Source organism: Cervus canadensis, chromosome 1 (genome assembly GCF_019320065.1).
Source record: "Cervus canadensis isolate Bull #8, Minnesota chromosome 1, ASM1932006v1, whole genome shotgun sequence".
In the NCBI taxonomy this organism is placed as follows: domain Eukaryota; kingdom Metazoa; phylum Chordata; class Mammalia; order Artiodactyla; family Cervidae; genus Cervus; species Cervus canadensis.
Window position 1 is genome coordinate 76,921 of NC_057386.1, and position 18,017 is coordinate 94,937.

General features: G+C 49.2%; 1 protein-coding gene across 1 annotated transcript in view; it reads left to right on the forward strand.

Annotated features, from left to right (window-relative positions):
* The window catches only part of LOC122447551 (probable histone-lysine N-methyltransferase PRDM7), a 29,588-nt gene extending 11,995 nt beyond the window's left edge, over positions 1 to 17,593 (forward strand). The window contains exons 10-14 of the mRNA XM_043478233.1: positions 2,068 to 2,210; positions 5,192 to 5,245; positions 5,972 to 6,104; positions 7,740 to 7,840; positions 17,495 to 17,593. Coding sequence (XP_043334168.1) covers positions 2,068 to 2,210; positions 5,192 to 5,245; positions 5,972 to 6,104; positions 7,740 to 7,840; positions 17,495 to 17,593 — 530 coding nt within the window. The remainder of the gene's footprint in view (positions 1 to 2,067; positions 2,211 to 5,191; positions 5,246 to 5,971; positions 6,105 to 7,739; positions 7,841 to 17,494) is intronic.
* The last annotated feature ends 424 nt before the right edge of the window (positions 17,594 to 18,017 follow it).

An 18,017-nucleotide genomic window follows, 5' to 3' on the forward strand; every position in this document is an offset into this window, starting at 1 on the left:
ACCCACTTCCTGCAGAGATCAGCACAAAGGCTGCTCTTTGAACAAGGAGCCTCAAATTCAGCTTTACTCACACGTGCTCTACCCACCCCCTGTGCTGCCTCCCATATGCAGAGAGCTCCAGGCCAGGCACCCCTAACTTAACAGACCCTTTCCCCTCACAGGGAGCCGCTCAGGAGATTCCACTAAGTCATCAACTCTTATCTCTCAGTGGAGTAAAACACCTGTGGCCACTGTGACATGACTTTTCAGACACTTCAGTTCAATTCAGTTCAGTTCAGTCGCTCAGTCATGTCCAACTCTTTGTGACCCCATGAATCACAGCACGCCAGGCCTCCCTGTCCATCACCAACTCCCGCAGTTTACTCAAATTCATGCCCATCAAGTCAGTGATGCCATCCAGCCATCTCACCCTCTGTTGTCCCCTTCTCCTCCTGCCTTCAATCTTTCCCAGCATCAGGGTCTTTTCCAATGAGTCAATTCTTCGCATGAGGTGGCCAAAGTATTGGAGTTTCAGCTTCAGCATCAGTCCTTCCAATGAACACCCAGGACTGATCTCCTCTACGATGGACTGGTTGGATCTCCTTGCAGTCCAAGGGACTCTCAAGAGTCTTCTCCAACACCACAGTTCAAAAGCATCAATTTTTCAGTGCTCAGCTTTCTTCACAGTCCAACTCTCACATCCATACATGACCACTGGAAAAACCGTAGCCTTGACTAGACGGACCTTTGTTGGCAAAGTAATGTCTCTGTTTTTTAATATGCCATCTAGGTTGGTCATAACTTTCCTTCCAAGGAGTAAGTGTCTTTTAATTTCATGGCTGCAGTTACCATCTGCAATGATTTTGGAGCCCAAAAAAATAAAGTCTGATACTGTTTCCACTGTCTCCCCATCTATTTCCCATGAGGTGATGGGACCAGATGCCATGATCTTAGTTTTCTGAATGTTAAGCTTTAAGCCAACTTTTTCACTTTCCTCTTTCACTTTCATCAAGAGGCTTTTTAGTTCCTTTTCATTCTCTGCCATAAGGGTGGTGTCATCTGCGTATCTGAGGTTATTGATATTTCTCCCGGCAATCTTGATTCCAGCTTGTGCTTCATCCAGCCCAGCGTTTCTCATGATGTACTCCGCATATGAGTTAAATAAGCAGGGTGACAATATACAGCCTTGACGTACTCCGTTTCCTATTTGGAACCAGGCTGTTGTTCCATGTCCAGTTCTAACTGTTGCTTCCTGACCTGCATACAGGTTTCTCCAGAGGCAGGTCAGGTGGTCTGGTGTTCCCATCTCTTTCAGAATTTTCCACAGTTTATTGTGATCCACACAGTCGAAGGCTTTCGCGTAGTCAAGAAAGCAGAAATAGATGTTTCTCTGGAACTCTCTTGCTTTTTCTATGATCCATAGGATGTTGGCAATTTGATCTCTGGTTCCTCTGCCTTTTCTAAAACCAGCTTGAACATCTGGAAGTTCTCGGTTCACGTATTGCTGAAGCCTGGCTTGGAGAATTTTGAGCATTACTTTACTAGCGTGTGAGATGAGTGCAGTTGTGCAGTAGTTTGAGCATTCTTTGGGATTGCCTTTCTTAGGGATTGGAATGAAAACTGACCTTTTCCAGTCCTGTGGCCACTGCTGAGTTTTCCATATTGGCTGGCATATTGAGTGCAGCACTTTCACAGCATCATCTTTCAGGATTTGAAATAGCTCAACTGGAATTCCATCACATCCACTAGCTTTGTTTGTAGTGATGCTTTCTAAGGCCCACTTGACTTCACATTCCAGGATGTCTGGCTCTTACACGCAAGGAAAGGTCCCTGCAGATCCACCTCTATCAGGAGAGATGCTGCCTCTGATGCTCCTGGAAGGTCCCTATCTGGGTGATATGTAGAAAAGGCCCTTGACACAAGCTTCCTGGATTTCTGTAGACGTAGAGAATAAGAATAGAATGGAAAAGTGGACTGTAAAGACACACTCGATGGGAGACAAATTGTGCACTGTCAACACTTAGATGATTAGTGGGGCAGGCTTTACTACGGCAAACCAGCTACCTGACCAAAAGTTTCCTCTTTCAGCAGAACCGAAGCCCAAGATCCACCCATGTGCCTCCTGCTCTCTGGCCTTCTCCAGTCAGAAATTCCTCAGCCAACACGTCCAATGCAGTCACCCCTCTCAGACCCTCCTGAGACCATCTGAAAGAGACCACCTCCAACCAGAGGTTGCCTGCCCAGGCAATCAAAATCAGCGATATTCAGATCCACACAGCCCGAGCGACAAACCTGAGGGTCACGAGGCCAAGGACAGGCCCCAACCTTTGCTGAAAAGCATAAGGCTGAAGAGGATTTCAAGGGCCTCTTCCTACTCACCCAGAGGACAAATGCGGGGTCCTGGGGTGCAAGAGCTAATGACAGAAGAGCCCAGCACAAGCCAGAAACTGAATCCAGAGGACACAGGCAAATTACTCATGGGGGCAGGGGTCTCAGGGATTATAAAAGTCAAGTATGGAGAGTGTGAGCAAGGCTCCAAGGACAGGCCAAGTCTCACCACACATGAGAGGACACACACAGGGGAGAAGCCCTATGTTTGCGAGGAGTGTGGGCAAAGCTTCAGTTGGAAGTCCCATCTCATCATGCACCAAAGGACACACACAGGGGAGAAGCCCTATGTTTGTGGGGAGTGTGGGCAAAGCTTCAATCACAAGTCAAATTTCATCAGACACCAGAGGACACACACAGGGGAGAAGCCCTATGTTTGCAGGGAGTGTGGGCGAAGCTTCAGTGATAAGTCAAATCTCACCTCACACAAGAGGACACACACAGGGGAGAAGCCCTATGTTTGTGGGGAGTGTGGGCGAAGCTTCAGTGATAAGTCAAATCTCACCTCACACAAGAGGACACACACAGGGGAGAAGCCCTATGTTTGCAGGGAGTGTGGGCAAAGCTTTATTCAGAAGTCAGTCCTCATCAGACACCAGAGGACACACACAGGGGAGAAGCCATATGTTTGTGGGGAGTGTGGGCAAAGCTTCAGTCAGAAAACAAATCTCACCTCACACAAGAGGACACACACAGGGGAGAAGCCCTATGTTTGTGGGGAGTGTGGGCGAAGCTTCAGTGATAAGTCAAATCTCATCTCACACAAGAGGACACACACAGGGGAGAAGCCCTATGTTTGCAGGGAGTGTGGGCAAAGCTTCAATCGGAAGTCCCACCTCATCATACACCAGAGGACACACACAGGGGAGAAGCCCTATGTTTGTGGGGAGTGTGGGCGAAGCTTCAATCGGAAGTCCCATCTCATCACCCACCAGAGGACACACACAGGGGAGAAGCCCTATGTTTGTGGGGAGTGAGGGCAAAGCTTCAGTCAGAAGTCCCTCCTCACCACACACCAGAGGACACACACAGGGGAGTAGCCTTATGTTTGCAGGGAGTGTGAGTGAGTCATGACCAACAAACCACATCTTAGCCACAGGAGGATTACTGCAGCCACCCCATGCCCCAGCTCTAAGAGGGCCTCAGAGGAGGTCTATGACCCATTACTGTCCCCAAGCGTATAAGAAGAGACTTCCCAGGTGGTCCAGTGGCCAAGACTCCAATGCAGAGACCCACGTTCAATACCTGATTGGGGAACTAGCTCCCACATGCTGCAACTAAGACACAGCGCAGCTGAATAAATAAATATATAACAAATATTTTAAAGAAAGAGTGTGATAAGCACAGAATTACTTGATTAAATAGACTTTCATGACAGGAGAGAAGGTAGATAAACAGCAGAGGGTTTCTTAAGTGATCTGGAGATGTTCATGCCAGTTGCCTTCATGGTTTTTTGTACTCCTCTTCTAATAAATTTTGTCTCCAAACAAATCTGAAGCCAGACTATGTACTCATTCCTCCATTATCACTGACAGCAGTGGGGCCCAGTGGTAGCTGAACCCCTGGGGAGGCATAATTCTGGAGCCAACTCAGTTAGGTCACTGGACAGTCAGTTCCTGGGTCCAGGGAGAGGAATCTAGGGTTTGAGACAGACTCACCAGGGAAGGGAATTCCCCAGCCTCCTGGGAAGTGTGGCTTCTCCTCCTTACAGACCTTGGCTCTCCTTTGGCCTCGCCTGGTGGCCCTCTGGTTTCCTCTGACTTCTGTAGCCTCAAAGGTGAAGGCCAAGTGCACGTGTGTGTGTGTGTGCATGTGTGTGCCTGGCTCAGCATGGGCCATCTGATCTCTGCCGCTCCCTCAGGGTCATCACAGCATCTGGACTCCAGATTCGACCTCAGAGGTCCAGTTCTCAGCTCTGCCCTCATCAGCTGTGTGACCTGGGGCAAGATGCTCAACCTCTCTGTGTCTCTATTCTCATCTGTGATATGGGGTGGGAGCACCAGCATTTTGGTCTTTTCATAAGCACAGGCAGAATCTGGCAGAGCCTGGCTGAGAATGAAAACCCTGCCTTTGCTGTTTTTGTGGGGGTTTTTTCTTTAATCTCTTATTATTTTTTAATAGAAATATAATTGCTTTACAGAATTTTTTCTGCCTGCCCTTCAGCCCCCACACCTTCCAGGTCTTCAGAGCTAGACGAGGAAGGGGCCATTTAGGCACTCGGCTGCCCTGATGAGGGGGTGTGAGGTCAGGGGTGCTAACGGAGGGTGACCTCCCTTCCTACCACTGCCATTTCTGCTGAGTTGGGCAGCCCCAGAGCCCATCCACAGACAGGCAGTGCCGACAGTCGTCCACCCTGCTGAGAACAGAGCCTGGAGCAGCCTGTGCAGGAAATCCCTGTCTGGCCCCCATCCCACCCCCACACGGAGGGTCCTCGAAGCCCACACCGCGGCTTCTCTATGCATGGGCCTCGTACCTGTGCCCGTGTGCTGTGGTCAATGCTGTCACAACCTTGAAATTCTTAACCATGGAATAGTTCATCCTTACACTTCCCCTTCATGAGTGAAGTCTGATGGACCACAGGGTGAGCTGTGAGCAGAGCAGATGCACACACCTTGGGTCCCGGGGTGACCAGGCTGCATGAGGGGATAAGGTGGACACAAAGCCCCCCCACCCTGGGTGAGTGAGGGGGGTGACCGCCCCAGGAAGCCACGCTTGCTTAGACCCAGAACTGAGCTCTGACACAGAGTGGGGGCAGTGGCGTTCTTAAGAGTCGACTACACCCTCCCCTCTGTGAATGACCTCTGCCCTGGCCTGATCCTTCCAGGATGGTTTCAGGAGGCTGAAGTCCACCCGGTCACCAGAAGACACCAAGCGGAGAGTGAGCCATGGGGCGGTGGGGAGGGTGCGGACTCCAGGACTCAGGGAAATGGCTCTCAGTTCCCTCCGTCTGCCAGGCTTGTGAAGTGTCTCTACATGAACCGTGTCAGTGATAACCACGCACTATTATTTTCTCGTTTCTGTCATGCTTTCTTCAAGAACATGTTTCCCTACAGGAAGGGAAGCCACGTAAACTCCCCATCTTCTGTGGCTTGTGGATGGGGCCACGGAAGGGAGAGTTAGGGGTGGTGCAGGCAGAGGGGCTTCAACTGAAAAACGGTGGGGACCCAGAAACCTGCAGGGGCTTCTCACCTGCACCTCCCACCAGAGCTGGGCCTGGAATCCCCTGGAAGGCTGAGCAGGTCAAAGCTTCTCCCTCCCCTCCCCTTCCCTCAAAAAGCTGGCTCCTGGGCCAGCCCACAACACCCCCAAATCCCCCATCACCCACAGCCCCACACAGGCCCTCCCTCACAGAAGTGGGATGACCTGGATGATGGCACAGATGGTGTGTGACCCCAGAGCTGGGGGTCTCAGCTGACCTTGAGCAAGGGGGCTGGTGCTTTACACAGCCTCCCAGCCCAGGAAGCTGCCAGCAGCCACAAGCCACAACCTGAAGCGGAGCTGGGGGATGGGGAGTGGGGATGCAAGCTCTCTGAGGTCCCATCCTGTCCCCAGGACAGCGGCCAGGCCCCACCTGACAGCATGACTGCCCTGCACGGGCACACAGGACACCAGCAGTCATGGGGACAGACAGCTAGCTGCCTCCGCTGCACACTCCACCCTGACCATGGCGGCCCCACGGCTGTACCAGCCCCGCCTGCGCGCAGCTCTGCTTGGCTGCCAGGACTTGGGGACCCTGGGTGAGTTGGTGAGGCAGAGCTCCAGAGGCCAAGCCTGTCTTTAGCCGTCAGACCCGCCCTGGTTGCCAGACTCATGAGCCCAACTGGTGTCTGAAGCCTTCGGGAGAATGACACCACAGGCACTGACCTCAGAGCTCAGACTTCTGAAAATTTACTAAACAGATTATTTTTAGTCTTTTTTTAAAGGGGGATGTTGGCAGGAAGAGGGGAGGGGAATGACTTCCTTGGTAGTGCAGTGGTTAAGAATCCACCTGCCAATGCAGGAGACACGGGTTCAATCCCTGATCTGGGAAGACCCCACATGCCGTGGAGCAACTTAGTCCATGCACAACTACTGCAGCCCAAGAGCCTAGAGCCCGTGCTTCCCAACCAGAGCAGCCACCACAGGGAGAAGTTCAGCACAGAAACGAGAGAGCAGCCCCCACGCCCGACAGCCAGAGAAAAGCCCGCACAGCAGCGAAGACCCAACACAGCCAAAAGTAAATAAATAATCTTTTTTTAAGTAGGAGGTTGCAGCATTCCCTGCTGGTCCAGAGGCTAAGACTCTGAGCTCCCAACACAGGGGGCCATGCTCAATCCCTGGTCAGGGCACTAGATCCCACATGCCACAACTGAAGACCCTGCATGCCAAAACTAAGACCCAGTGCAGCCGATTAAATGAACATTTAAAAGTAGGAGGTTAGTCTGTCACCAAGAGAAAACTGTAACATTTTAGCAAAAGAAAAAAAAAAAGATCTTATGTTGCAAGTTCTCGTGGTTGATTGCAAAAACTTTCTCATAATATGCAGCTGTTTAAAAAAAAAAAAAAAGAAATTTAGAAAATACAGAAACTAAAACCCACCCATAAATGTGTAGGGAACAGCAATTATTGCAGCATCTGGCCACCACACACGGGAACACACGTGCATCTTTTTCTTCTACAAAAGCTTTCAGGCTCCACCCCCCTTCCCACCGGCCTCTGCTCTGCTCACCAAGAAGACTATGCTTTGGCCTCATGACTCGGGGGTTTCTGTTGAACTCAGGGAGGCGGAGGAGCAGGGCTGTGTGGTTGGGGGCACCGTCTGGCCTGCAGTGAGGAGAGAAGCGCGAGTGCTCCGCCTCTGGGTCCAGTAACTCCAGGGGCCTCAGGGGAGCCTCCCGGGAAGAAGCCTCTCAAATGCCTTTCCTGCAGTCTCCACAGTTATAGCACGTCCCACGTCTCGGGGTTCGGCTGTGGGCTAACAAATCCTCTCTTCTTGGTCGGAAAAGTGTTTCCACAGAGAATCTACCCAGATCTTGGTCTCAGTTGGTCCTCTTGTTGGACGTGAAAAGTGTTTCCACAGAGGATCTCTCTGGATCTCAGCCTCTGTTGGTACAGATTGAACAGGCAGTATGTTCAGGGCTCAGGGAAGTTACTCCTCAAGCTCCCTGGGTTTAGGGCTACAGCACCTCCTAACCTCCACCCCTTCCATGGTCATGGAGCCTTCTCTTCCAGAGGAAGGTGTTTGGCAACATCAGCCACAAAGACACGTACTAAAGAGGAGAAAGGCCATGGCAGGTAGGGGCTGGTTGTTCCTGGGGGAGCAGAGGGGCCTTGGACACTTCATGCTGGACCCCTGCCCCACCGGCTTCTCCTCCTTCTCTCTGGGCATGCAGCTTTCACCTCCTGGGTGCCTGCCAGTGAGGGGTTTCCAAGGCACCAACTGGGGTTGGCGAAGGGCGAGCTGGATGCCAGGGAACCCGAGACCCTGCAGCAGGTCAGTGCACTGTGGACAAGGGCCGGCCTCACTGAATGGTTAGGCCCTGTGCATTCAGGACACCCTCTCTGGACCCCAGGTGGAGGTGCTGCTGCCCCCAGTGCCCACCTGGGTCTCAGGAGGTGGAAGAGAGACCAGGTTGTCCTTCCCACCTCCTGCCCAGAGAATGACAAAGGCCAGTTCCCAAAAGTCGGAGCAGGGTGGGCAGAGTGAGTCTTGGGTCTCACAGGGTCCCTGTGAAGAGGGGTTTACTGCTGCCTGGATCCCTCTTGGCTGGTTCTCCTTCTGTGTTGTCTTCACATCAAATCACAAGGACGAGGCAGTCCAGGTGCCCACAACATCACTCACCCAGGTGCCGACAACCCTCCTCATTTATTATGAGCAGCGAGACATATTATGGTGTGACGCTCCCCTGGACCAGAGAAGAGACCCCCTAGGCTGTGTCTCTTCTACTCCTGAGACCCAGGTGGGCACTGGGGGCAGAGCACCTCCACCTGGGGTCTGGAGAGGGTGTCCTGAATGGACAGGGCCTAACTGTCCAGTGTGGCTTCAGGGGGTACGGGCAAGAGGGGCACTAACTCCTTTTTAAATATTTCAGACAACCACTGAATTCCTTTTGGTTTTTGGTTTCAGATCTTTTTATATGGTCCATTTTCAGAGTCTTTGTTGAATTTATTACAATATTGCTTCCATTTTATGTTTTGATTTTTTGACTGCAAGGCATGTGGGATTGTTACCAAGTCCAAGCTCGCTCTGCATGCCTCACAACAGGCCAATAAATCAGAGGCGAGGTGCTAAGGCAAGGAATATGACTTTACTTGGAAAGCTGGCAGACTGAGAAGATAGCAGACTAATATCTCAAAGAAACCATCTTGTCAGGATCTGGATGCCAGTGTCTTTTATAGAACACAGAGCTGGGAGGTGAGGAAATAAAGTGGAAAGGCCATTAATCTGGCAAATATCTCCTGGAATGGCCAGTCTCGGGAGAAGATGTGTTACTTTCTCCCTTCCTGTAGCCATCCACAGGTGGACAGGTCCTGGACAAAGGCAGAGGAGTGGGGTTTCCTGGGTCAGGCCATTATGTATGGACAGTATCCCTGTAGCAAACAAACCAACAGGAAGCAAAGGTTAAAATAGAAGATTTAATTTGAAAAAAAATTTTTTTGAACATGGAGTCAGATTTTGTTCTTCCCTGTAACAATTCCCCACTCTCAGTGTTCATTCCACAATCTTATGGGAAAGGGGGTGGTGATTGTTCCAATTGCTCCATCAGTTGCATCTTTTGGGGAGTGTCCACCATTGGGGCCAGTGTTCTAAATGTTGAGATTTGTCTTCTTTTGTTGCTCTTTGGAAAGTGTCTACTTCATATGTGTAGACATAAAAATATTTATAATCTAGGTGTTGAGAGTTAAGTTTTTTCGCCAAGAATCTTTTAGGATTTCAAAAATGCAGGCAGCATCTAAAGGTAAGGAATTTAGTACTTTTTATGTATGGGAAGATGCAAGAGTCATCTCATTGAAATTATTCCTTTTGATACATAGCTCATCATCTGCGGCCAGTATCCTGTCTTTTCCTTCCCGAGTTTCCTCAGGGCTCCCTGTGGGGAGTGACTGCAGTCCGATGGCTGCTAGAGAGTAGGAGGGGGAACCTGGGTCCCCACTGTGATCATCTCAGCAGAGACAGCAAGCACGTCCTGTGGCTCCAGACAATCTTCCAGTGTTCAGGGTTCAGGGTTCAGCATTCAGCCTGCAGGATCCACAGCCATCAGCTCAGCCACCATGCTCTGCACTTAGTTGCTATGTAGCCCTGAAACCTACACTGCAGGAGGCCCTCTAAATGTGGCGTCCTGTCCAGCAAACTCTCGGTCACACCCTCCAAGCCTGACCCAGGCCCAGCTTTGCTGAGAGGGTCTCACTGGGGACCCAGGTTCCCCCTCCTGCTCTCCCACATTCCCTTTGGTTCTGTGTGATATTAACTGTTTTTACAGATGTCATAATAATGTTGAACACACTGCCTTCGTGCGGGTAGTCTCGGTCTTTTGTTGTCCCACTGAGATTCCATGAAAACACACCAGATGCTGGGCTAGAAGAGGAGGGGCAGGTCTGGTCTCTACTGAGTATGGACGTCTACTGAAAGGAGATCACAGTTGCAACCTCACCTGCTGCTCATTAACTTTTTGCTGGTCCATGTGCCCTGCAATCAATTGCCCAGATAAACCTGCTCCCTTCTCCCCATGCTAATGCTGGTGAATTGGAACAATTTACCAAGTAGTCACCTGAGGAGTCTCCAGGAGCCCCAGGGATGGGGAACCACTCAGGGGTAAAGAGGAAATAGGCACAGGCTTGTATAAAATGAGACTGTAAAGCATTGATTCCTAAACACAAGTCAAGTGAAGCTCACATGTGTTCTTCCCTTTTCCTTAGCTGGTCTCCCTCTTTTTCTTAGCTGGTCTCCCTCTGCACATGATTCTGGCCCACGCAGATGGGGTGAGACTCAGTTCCCAGACCCCCCTACTTGGGGGTCACACATTCCCTTGATCAGGGCACCATGGCTGTGGTCGGTAGGCCGCTAATGTGTAAACAAGCCAGGTCCATATTGTCAAAGCTGTGGTTTGTCCTGTAAGCGTGTATGGATGTGAGAGCTGGACCATAAAGAAGGCTGAGCACTGAAGAACTGATGTTTTTGAACTGTGGTGTTGGCAAAGACTCTTGAGAGCCCCTTGGACTGCAAGGAGATCAAACCAATCAATCTGAAAGGAAATCAACTCTGAATATTCATTGGATGAACTGACGCTGAAGCTGAAGCTCCAATACTTTGACCACCTGATGGGAAAAGCTGACTCATTGGAAAAGACCCTGATGCTGGGAAAGGTTGAAGGCAGGAGGAGAAGGGGATGACAGAGGATGAGATGGTTGGATGGCATCGCCAACTCAATGGCCGTGAGTTCGAGCAAACACCAGGAGATAGTGGAGGACAGGGAAGCTTGGCGTGCTGCAGTCCATGTGGTCACAACAGTTGGACACGACTTAGAGACTGAACGACAACAACCAGGTAGCCTATCTGTGTCTAGATGAGTCCTGGGGAGGTGAACGTGTCAGAGGGAAAGACTGAGAGCCCTGCCTCAGCACTGACCGCCGGGAGGGCCATGGAACCCCACGGTTACCCAGAGAAACCCACCTCAGCTCCAGACCCCAGACCTCTGAGCACTGACATGCAGACACAGGCACGGAGTTTTCCAGGACAGAGGCCAGGCCAGGTCTCTAGGCAGGTCTCCGCGTCCTGCCGCAAAGAGAACCCGGCCAGGCGTGAATGTTCTCACTGTAGAAGAACAGGGTCTCATCTAAACACAATCAGTGTAGACAGGACTTGCAGAGGTCTGAATCCACCATGTAGACAGAACTTGGCCAGGTTCAAAGTCGCCTACGGCTGCGCTCCCAGGAGGCACAGGTCACACCCCCGGGTCTCTCATCGTTGGACAAGGGCTCACCCGCCTGTGAGAACTGGGACGTACCTTTCTTGAAGAAATCATCACTGGCTCCACACTTCACCCACATCAAGAAATGGGACAAAATCTTTGTCACTAAACATTTCAGCGGGCAGAACAAAACTGTGAGCAGGTTCTGCGGCCACGTGGTGGTCAGGGCCCCGGGGAGAGCCAGGAACCTGGTGGAGCGCAGCCCAGCGTCCTGTGAGGACAGACCGGAAGTGGCCCGGCTGCCGCGTCCTGGGCTCCCAGCAGGAGGCACTGCCCGGGGGGGTCACCCAGGCAGGACAGTCCTGCAGGGTCCATGGGGAAAGCTGGTCCGTCCATCCTGCTGGTCAGTTAGGGATGGAGTGTGCTCAGGTCCTACTTCCCCTCGGGGTGGGGGGTGGGCCTGACAGCTCCTAGGCTCCCAGTCAGGTAACTTCCTGCCGGGGTTGATGACCACAGGGCACCGTGATGCATCCAAGCGGAGAACTCGGGCAGAGGTGGGGCACAGACGCCATCTGAGCAGAGCGCCTGCGGGGAGCTCCCACCTGCGCCCGCCTGCCCACCTCCCCATGACCCATTACCACACACACACACTCACACACACGCTCCCACGCCGCACACGTAAGCGCTGTACACCTACACCGTGCACACACACAGCACTTGTCCGCCAACAGGCGCACACACACACATAGCACACATGCACACACACACATAGCGCGCGTGCACACACACACACGCTCCCACGCCGCACACGTAAGCGTTGTGCACCTACACTGTGCACACACACAGCACGTGTCCGCCAGCAGGTGCGCACACACGCATAGCACACACACGGGGAATAAAATGAATACCCTAAAGTGCTCATTCCTAAACACAAGTGAAGCTCACATGCATTCTTCCCTTCTTCTGAGCTTTGATGGTTTCCAAAATAAAAAAGTTTATAAAGTAGTTAATGGTGAGTGACTTTTAGATCATGGGACTTTCTGAAGTTATTCCACAAATACTACAAAAGGTGAGAGATGAATGAAGATATTCCGTGTGTCCCTCAACAGAAGGATGGACAAGCAGAACATGGTCCATCCACACAATGAATGTTTCCAGCCTGAAAGGAAGGCAGTGCTGACACAGGCTACAGCATGGATGGACTCTGAAGACATTATGCTCAGTGACATAAGGCAGACACAGAAGAACAAATGATATTTGAGTCCACTCATACAAGGCACCTAGAGCAATCGGCTCCATAGACACAGAAAGCAGGATGGTGGGTGCCAGGGGCTGAGGGAGGGCAAAGGGGACTGAGTGTCTCATGGGACCGTCTGGGTTTTGCAAGATAGAAGTAGCAACCAAACGCACACAAGCATGCACTGCAGCAGCATTTACAACAGCTGAGACATGGAAGTAACCAAAATGTACATGGACAGATGAATGAATAAAGAGATCATATATGTATAGAATGGAATATGATTCAGCCATGAAAAAATAATGCCATTTGCAGGGATAATCTAGAACTAGAACAATCGTAGTAAGTGAAGTACTTCAGAAGGAGAAACTGATACCAATGAACTATTTTATAAAAGTGAAATCCACACACAGGAAACAAACATGGTTACAGAAGGAGAGTGGTGTGTGGAAGTGATCAATTAGGAGGTTGGGGTTCATTTATCCTCACAAATACATATAGAATATAGAGTCGGCATGGACCTACTTTAGAAAGGGTGGTGTACTACACACTCTATAATAATGTATGTGAAAAAAAACAAAGATGAATCAGAATGTTTATGGGGATAACTGATGAAGAATCTCTCCACCAACAAACACAACACTGTAAGTCAGCTATCCTCCAAAAAAAGTAAACACTAACTTTAAAAAGGAAAAACAGTGATTAATGAGCCACAGGCTTCCGGTATGTGCCAGAAGAAACCAAGGACTAGGAGTCACCCTAAGGCTCTGGTTACTGTAGTAACAGGAATAGGGCATGAAGAAATCCTGTCTCCTTGTGGCCATCTCCCACTACAGAAACTTGAAAGCTATTGCTTATGCTGCAGTGAAATAATAAAAAAGTTTTTTCTCTTTGGCCTTCTGATTCCTTCTCTACTTTAGCTGTACCTGATCTACAGTCTGTATTGATAACTGTTTCCTTCTTTTCAGAAGATTAATCTATTAACTGTTTTGAAACAATGCAAAAAGGAACAAGAACATAGGAACCTTATACCTTTGTGGAAATGTTTTTTGGAGGAAATAGAAAGATGGCTTTAATCCCCAAGCTGGAAGAGGAGAGAATACAATAGACTTGTGCCTCAAGAACTGTCTCCCCTGATAGGCAATCGAGGGGATCAAACAGTTGGGGCTCATAGTCAGAGGTTGGCAATAGAGAGCAAACATATAAGGATCCTATATTCTTTCTTTTTGCATTGCTTCAAAACAATCCATATGCTGGTGTCAGGGAGCCCAGTAACTTGGGTCCAGCAGGCAGTCTCAGGAGTTGGGGCCATTGTCTTTTGCAGATTGCATTGAGGCTTTCTTTCCGTAATGCAGAAAGAGAAAACAAATTATAAGGGGAGGTTTGCAGAGAGAGTACCATAAAGTTAAGCATCAGGATGAGACTAGCATAAAATTAAAAGTTAATAGATGTGAAATATGGCTCATGCAGAGTTAGAGGGTGATAGGTGTGGGATATCCCTGGAGAAGGGCATGGAAACGCATTCCAGTATTCTTGCCTGGAGAATTTCATGGACAGAAGAGGCTGGTGAGCTACAGTCCATGGGATCACAAAGAGTCAGACACAACTGAGTGACTAACACACACACGCACACAGAGATGCAGGATATAGTTTACATAACAGGTTAGTCTTCTGTGAAGAAGGAGACTTAATTATCACTGCTGGCTGTAGATCAGGAACAGTTAAAGTAGAGAAGGACTCAAAAGGCAAAAGAGAAAAAAACTATTTCTTATTTCACTGCCACACTTAAAAACACTTCGTATTCACAAGGACTGCTGGGTTCTAAATGATACTGGCACTTTGTAAGTTTTCATGGGTAACTAACTGAAAACAAAAACTGGGTAGACTGTGAAGATGAAATTTTCCAGTCAATTCCGCACACACTAGTTAAAATCAAAGCCCATAAAAACATGCTGCACACCAGAAATTGTTAGAGATGTGCAAATAAAACCACAGTGAGGGAACACTGCAGCTGTTTGAAAGGCCATCCTCAGTCTACAAAGGAAAGCGGTGGAGAAGACACAGAGGAAAGAGAACATTCACGGTGCTGATGAGATGTAACTGCTGAGAATCACTGTGGAGAGGAGTATGGAACTGCCTTTGTTAATTTTTAGTAAGACAAACATATTGATTCCAGCCCAGGTCACAGGGGGACTTAAAACATGTCCTGCTCAGCGTTCCCTCATCGTCAGCACCAACAAGGGCAGAAGGTGCCTGAACAGCAGCCCGGCCTGAAGCCGCAGACAGCTTTGGTGAGCGACGCATCAGTCAAGTCTCCGCCTCGTCAGGCGGTTAATCAGGCTCCCTCCTCACAACAAAGGGCTCCTTAACTCCAAATTCATTTTGCACGGAGAAGAGGAAAGAATCAGACATAAACTATAAACTAAATCAAGTATCTTTATTTTTAAATATAAAAACTGAAGGATAAAAGCAGTAAAAATTACACTTCAAGTTAATAAATTACAAACCAAGTCAACTATGTATTCTGACTTATACATAAAACAGAGGAGGAGGAGGAGGGTGCTGCTGCTGCTGCTGCCAAGTCGTTTCAGTCGTGTCCGACTCTGTGCAACCCCATAGACGGCAGCCCACCAGGCTCCCCCATCCCTGGGATTCTCCAGGCAAGAACACTGGAGTGGGTTACCATTTCCTTCTCCAATGCATGAAAGTGAAGAGTGAAAGTGAAGTCGCTCAGTCGTGTCCAACTCTTAGCAACCCCATGGACTGCAGCCCACCAGGCTCCTCCTTCCATGGGATTTTCCAGGCAAGAGTAATGGAGTGGGGTGCCATTGCCTTCTCCGGAGGAGGATGGAAGCCACACAAACTACCGTGAGTGAGCGGCCCTTGACTGGTGGGTACCACCTGGGTTCTCCAGTCGACTCCGCTGCCAAACTCGGCTGCAGACGCCAGCCGGGAACCAGAGCTGCTCTGCCCATCACACCGGGAGGCGCCTTCTTTGTCACTGGGGTGAGAAGAGAACCCAAGTCTGTGCTGTCAGGCTCCATCAGAAGACTCAGCCTGAGCCGTGTTCTTCATGTTCTTCTCCTGCAGGTAAATGGTGATAAAATGAGGCGAAGGAAGTGCCTAGAAGTTGGGCACCTCCCCTTTCTGCAGCTGTTTTATTTTCTTCTCCTTCTGTAAGTGACTTTTTGTAACAAAACAGAAAGGGCGCGTTTCCACAGTTCTCACTGGGATTTGGGGCTTCAAAAGTGCCTAGAAGTTGGGCACCTCCCCTTTCTGCAGCTGTTTTATTTTCTTCTCCTTCTGTAAGTGACTTTTTTGTAACAAAACAGAAAGGGCGCATTTCCACAGTTCTCACTGGGATTTGGGGCTTCAAAGGTACCCGTCTTTAAATCTCACTGGGATTGTTGGGCTCTTATGACTCCTGTCTGCTCTTCACCCTCATCCTCTTGGGTGGGTTTGGGTTCTTTTCTTCCAAACAAAGGCAGGAGTCCTGGGGACAGTGAATGGAATTTCTTTCTTATCGGGAACACCCACAACACCTAACAAGATATGGTAAGGGAAAGGCTTTGCATAAATTTAAAGTGTTTATCCTGCTATACCCTCTTTGCTTCTTGCTGTTTGATTCTTTTCTCCATTTCAAAATCAAAGCCAATAGGCATGGTGGGTAGCTTCTCTGGCAGTTTCTTAGGAAAAATGTGCCCATTGTAAAGAATTCCAGAATCCAGTTTCCGCGCTTTAAATTTGTAGAGCCCTGCTTCTACAGGATTACATTTCTTGGGTTTTCCACTTGTTTCCAATGCCTCCACCACCTCTTGCTGCATTTTAATTCTCTTCTCTGACTTGCTTCTCACTACTTTTTAAGATCTGCTGTATATGGGAAGAAAAACCTGGAAAAGAATAGATATGTGTTTATGCATGGCTGAATTAAATTCCTGTACACCTTATTATACAAACACAACACTGGACATCAACTCTGTTCCAATGTAAGATCAAAATGAAATTGCACAGAAAGCAAAAAGGGGAGGGGGGACATGAAAAATGCTGCCTCCTTGTGGCCATTTTCCATAACGACAACGTCGAAAGCTGTGCTGATGGGCACTTAATATTCAGAAGGCCCATAGGGTTGTGAGTAAACAACACCAGCCTTCAAGGAATGTTCTAGGAGCGTTTATCAAAACGTTTATCAAAACGTTCAAGAGTCAACTGCAAGAGGTTTCACTCATACCCTTTAAAAAAAATCACAGGAAATGATGTCAATCTTGCTAAATATTAGAGAAATCCAAATCAAAACTACAATGAGGTATCACCTCACACTGGTCAGAATGGCCTCTGTCAAACACTCAAAGAACCAAGGCTGGAGCGGGCGTGGAGAAATGAGAACCCTCCTCCATCGATGCTGGAATGTAAACTGGGAACAGCCAGTGGAAACTGCGTGCGTGCTAAGTCACTTCAGTCGTGTCTGACTCTTGCCGGTCCTGTGGACTGTAACCCGCCAGGTTCCTCTGTCCACGGGATTCTCCAGGCAGGAATACTGGAGTGGGTTGCCACACCCCCCTCCAGGGGATCTTCCCCAACCAGAGATTGAACCCATGTCTCTTATGTTTCCTGTGTTGGCAGGTGGGCTTTTTACTACTAGCGCCGCCTGGGAAACCCATGGAGACAGTGTAAAGGTTCCTTAAACAACGAAAATGGGAACAAAATTACAATATTCCTGTCAACTTAAAAAATATTCACAACCTAAAACTTGAGTTATGTTTTATTCTTGGGAACTTTTGGAATTTCAAGCCCAGGAGACACCATCTCAGGTAACCCTGAGGGAACTGCTCCCAGGAGGTGAAGGGAGGAGCCAGGTTACACAGAACTCTGTAACGAAGGGCAGGTGGTCTGAACATCAAGACTATTGCTAAAGAAAGCCAGATACCCTGAGGGAAGGGATTTAGTGCTCTTCTGTGTGCGGGAAGATGCCGGAGTCCGCGCTCCCTGAAATCACTCCTTTCAGGTGCACCTCACCTGTCTGGGGCCAGCGTCCTGTTTTCACGTCCTGAGCTTCCTTTCCTCAGGGCTCGCCCTAGAGCATCTGCAGTCTGACGGCTGCTAGAGAGCAGAGATGCCTCTCCTTCCCGAGCGCCCCGAGGGCTCCCTGGCTCACTGGAGGGCTGCAATTTCTGGTGACTCTGACATCCTTGTTTGCTGACACAGCAGGAAACAGCCCACTTCTCACTCCCTAACACCATACACACAAATAAACTCTAAATAGTTTACAGATCTCAATGTGAGGACACTCTAAACCCTTGGGGAAAGTACAGGCAGAAAATGCTTTGTTGTAAATCACAACAGCAAGTTCTATTGGCATCCACATCTTAAGAGTAACAATAAATAAAAATAGGCCAAAGGGATGTAATTAACCTTAGCAGAATTTTCACAGCTAAGGAAACCCTAAATAAAAGAAAAAGACAACACTCAGAATAGGAAAAATATTTCAAACAAAGATCCCCACAAAGAATTCATCTCCAAAACATACA